Raw genomic sequence first — 3268 nt, forward strand, 5'->3', positions numbered from 1 at the left:
TCAGACTCCATGACGCGTAAAACGACGAGATTTTGATACTTCTGGATTTAGAATTGTTGTCTAATTAAAATACGTCCCCTATACTACGTAAATGATGAAGTGTTGAGGAGTAAAACGGTCCAAATTTCAGATTTTTGTGCACCATCACAATAATTCCTCCATACTCGTTATACGAGAAAATAAAAAAATAAAAAATTATTCAATACTTCGTATTGCAATTTGCATTAAAGGAACGATAACTCACTTTATTTAATAAATCAACACGAACTACGTCCCTTGAATTATTTTTGTAATGCGCCTCTCTAATCATAAAAATTATGTAAAAGCCTATGTGCGCACTTCCCCATCTCTCTCTCTTAATTATGCAACCGCAAAACTGTGTATGGCTATGACAAGAACGCTCTGTTTGGAGAACATATAAGTAGTACAAAAACTATAAATGGCAAATAGAATGACGTCACATGAAACCAGAGTTTCTTCCAGGCATCTCTTCGGGGGGGCAAAGCCCCCCCGAAAAATTTTTACCGCCCCCCCCCCCCCCCCCGAACGAAATGAAATTTATATAATTTATATAGAAAATATATACTTTTAACAGTGTCTACCGCCCCCCCCGAAAATTTTAATTGCCCCCCCCCCCCCCCCCCCCTGGAGAAAAAAGTCTGGAAGAAACACTGCATAAAACTAAAAGAGAAATATCATTACGGAACAATGTTTACAAAAAGTTTAAACTACGGAAAGTTCAGAACACTTATGGCTTCATTGATTGTATGATAGAATAGAATTAAAAATCGAATGTCTAAAATGATATACTAATGACGTCATCTTCAATAAAATTCGCTTCCCACGCCTACCAATTTTAGAATATGAAGAAATGAACTATTTAGCAAGACGTACTCAATGAAATGTATACATTTTTTCTCGGCCAAAAATAATAAAAATAAATTAGTTTAAAAATAACAGAAAGTCAATGAATAGCCGGATTTTTAACCGAGTCAACTCACTTGATCAGTGTCTGCATTTAATATGGTGTTGTCGTGATTAATGATATAATTTGGTTTTCATTTTTCTAATAGGTATCGGTAGCCTATGTTATATATAAATTGTGTCTAATCTTTAGCTATTTAGTTATTTCTTTGCTGTGTTACTAATATCGTTCAACGTGTAGTAAAGAACATTGCGTTTTGACCAATAACTATTTTATAAAATATTTATTCTCCAATAAGTATAACATTTAAATACTGTAGGCTTATAATTCACGTGTAGTAACGGGTACCGATGGCTAGTAATTAAATAATCAATTATTAACAAGTAATAAGTATAGTCTTAGTACACACTTATTTTAAAAGTTATACCCATTTAAACATCGGTAATCTGTTTAAAAATATCTCTTTTGTTGTTTTTATATAAGATAACACACTTTGCTACCCACCCATATTTTTTGCTTGTAATAGCAGCCATTACATTCCAACTACTACAGTTTAAATTATCGTCCTTAGATATTTTTTTAAGCACGGTAAGTAAGTAGTATTTAGATACACTTAAGTAAGGCGATCTATAACATCTCGGTTAATATGTTGGCCTGTTTGATCGTTTAAATGTATTGTGTTTTTATATAAGCACACAAAAACAAGTTTTAAAAAAAACTATTTATATTATACTATTCAAGTCTTCTCTAACAATTTGATGCGTTTTTTATTCCGATTTTTTCCAGCATGACAGTAGAATAAAATGTTTATAAAGTAACAGAGTTTAAATTTATTACGTTAATTCCATATAAGATTGTTAAATTAATGTGAGAATAGAGCTATAAGATGTACTAAAATGTTAGCGGATGGCAGAGGCGTCTCAGCCTCGTTTTTACCAAACGGTAACGTCAGACAAGCACCGGTGATACCCCAAATTTTACCCTCTAATAAAATAATCAGCGACGAGGTGTATCAGTACTTCGATGTAATCATCAACTCCTGGATCCTGACTCTTATCTCCGCGCTGGGCATCGTGACAAACTCATTGAATGTCTTGGTGTTCATTAAACAAGGTTTCCGTGACAGTATCAACGTCTCCTTAATGGCCATAACCTTATGGGACTTTCTCAGATGCCTCGTCGGCTTCCTCCACCGGATGTACGTCCCGATCAGCCTCGTTTCTACCGTCTTCGCCACGACATGGAAAAACGCAACTTTCCCTTACGCGAGTTACACCCCAATTTTCGCCGGTTACGTGTCCTACGCCTTGACCACATACGTTTCTATTGAAAGATGCTTATGCGTCAGCCGACCATTCACCGTCAAACTACTTTTCACGCCTCTGTTTACGTTCGCCATGGTAACAACAATTTCCGCCGTCGTCTTCGGGTCTTACGCAGTCATGTATTTCATTTACGACGTCGCTTTTGTGTTCAACGCGAGACTAAACGACACCACCGCAGTATACCAGTACAACAGCTTCTATTACAAAAACCAAAACCTAGTGATGGTCTACTACAAGTACGTCGGAATTCTTCTCCCATTCGGGAGCTTCTTTATTCTATGTGTTAGCTCAGCCACAACCGTATATTTCCTCAAAAAATCTTCCACTTTTCTCAAGCAAGAAAAACGCGACCTCAACGTTTCAATGACTTCAACAAAAAGAGCATCCGGGATTTCCCAAAGAGAAAAACAAGTAGTAAAGATGCTTCTAGTTGTTATTCTGGTCAGTATTGGGACACTGCTCCCACGCCTGGTCTTCTACATAGCACAGCTGCTGGAGCCGGAGCTGTACCTGCTCCGACGCTACAACAATGAGTTCTACGTTGTAGCCATGTGGCTGTTTGCGTTGGATTTCGTCAACGCTTCGATCAATCTTTTCATTTTTCTTGCCATGAGCTCCAACTATAAATCTACTTTTTCTTCTATTTTCCATCACCGAGACAAAAAACCACGAACAATTCTACTTTAATAAAATAAGTTATTTTAGGAATCGCTTCCTGTTAAAAATTTCGATTATTAAAATATTGTGTGAGCTTTTTTAAACGCATTTTGTAGAGATTTGATGTAAGTTGTTTGATCTATTACTAACTATTTAAATAAATGAAGTGTTGTTTTTTACTTTCTCGTATACGATATATACAGGTAGTATTGTAACATTGCAAAAAAATCGAACGTTTACACCTCCTTGAGTCGAAAAAACTTAATTTTGCAATTGTGTTTGTATGTCTGTGTGTGTTTGTCTGTCCGTGAACATGACAACTTTAGTACCGTCACAGTTAGGTTGACGAAATTTCATATAT

General features: G+C 36.0%; 1 protein-coding gene across 1 annotated transcript; it reads left to right on the forward strand.

The window, feature by feature from the left end:
• Positions 1-1821: 1821 nt before the first annotated feature.
• LOC131938974 (uncharacterized) lies at positions 1822-2937 on the forward strand. Its single transcript, XM_059297222.1, has one exon. It carries the CDS (start codon positions 1822-1824, stop codon positions 2935-2937), a length of 1116 nt encoding a protein of 371 aa, XP_059153205.1.
• Positions 2938-3268: the final 331 nt, after the last annotated feature.

This window comes from Physella acuta, unplaced genomic scaffold, assembly GCF_028476545.2.
Source record: "Physella acuta isolate Inbredline_101_S28 unplaced genomic scaffold, ASM2847654v3 ptg000261l, whole genome shotgun sequence".
In the NCBI taxonomy this organism is placed as follows: Eukaryota; Metazoa; Mollusca; class Gastropoda; family Physidae; genus Physella; species Physella acuta.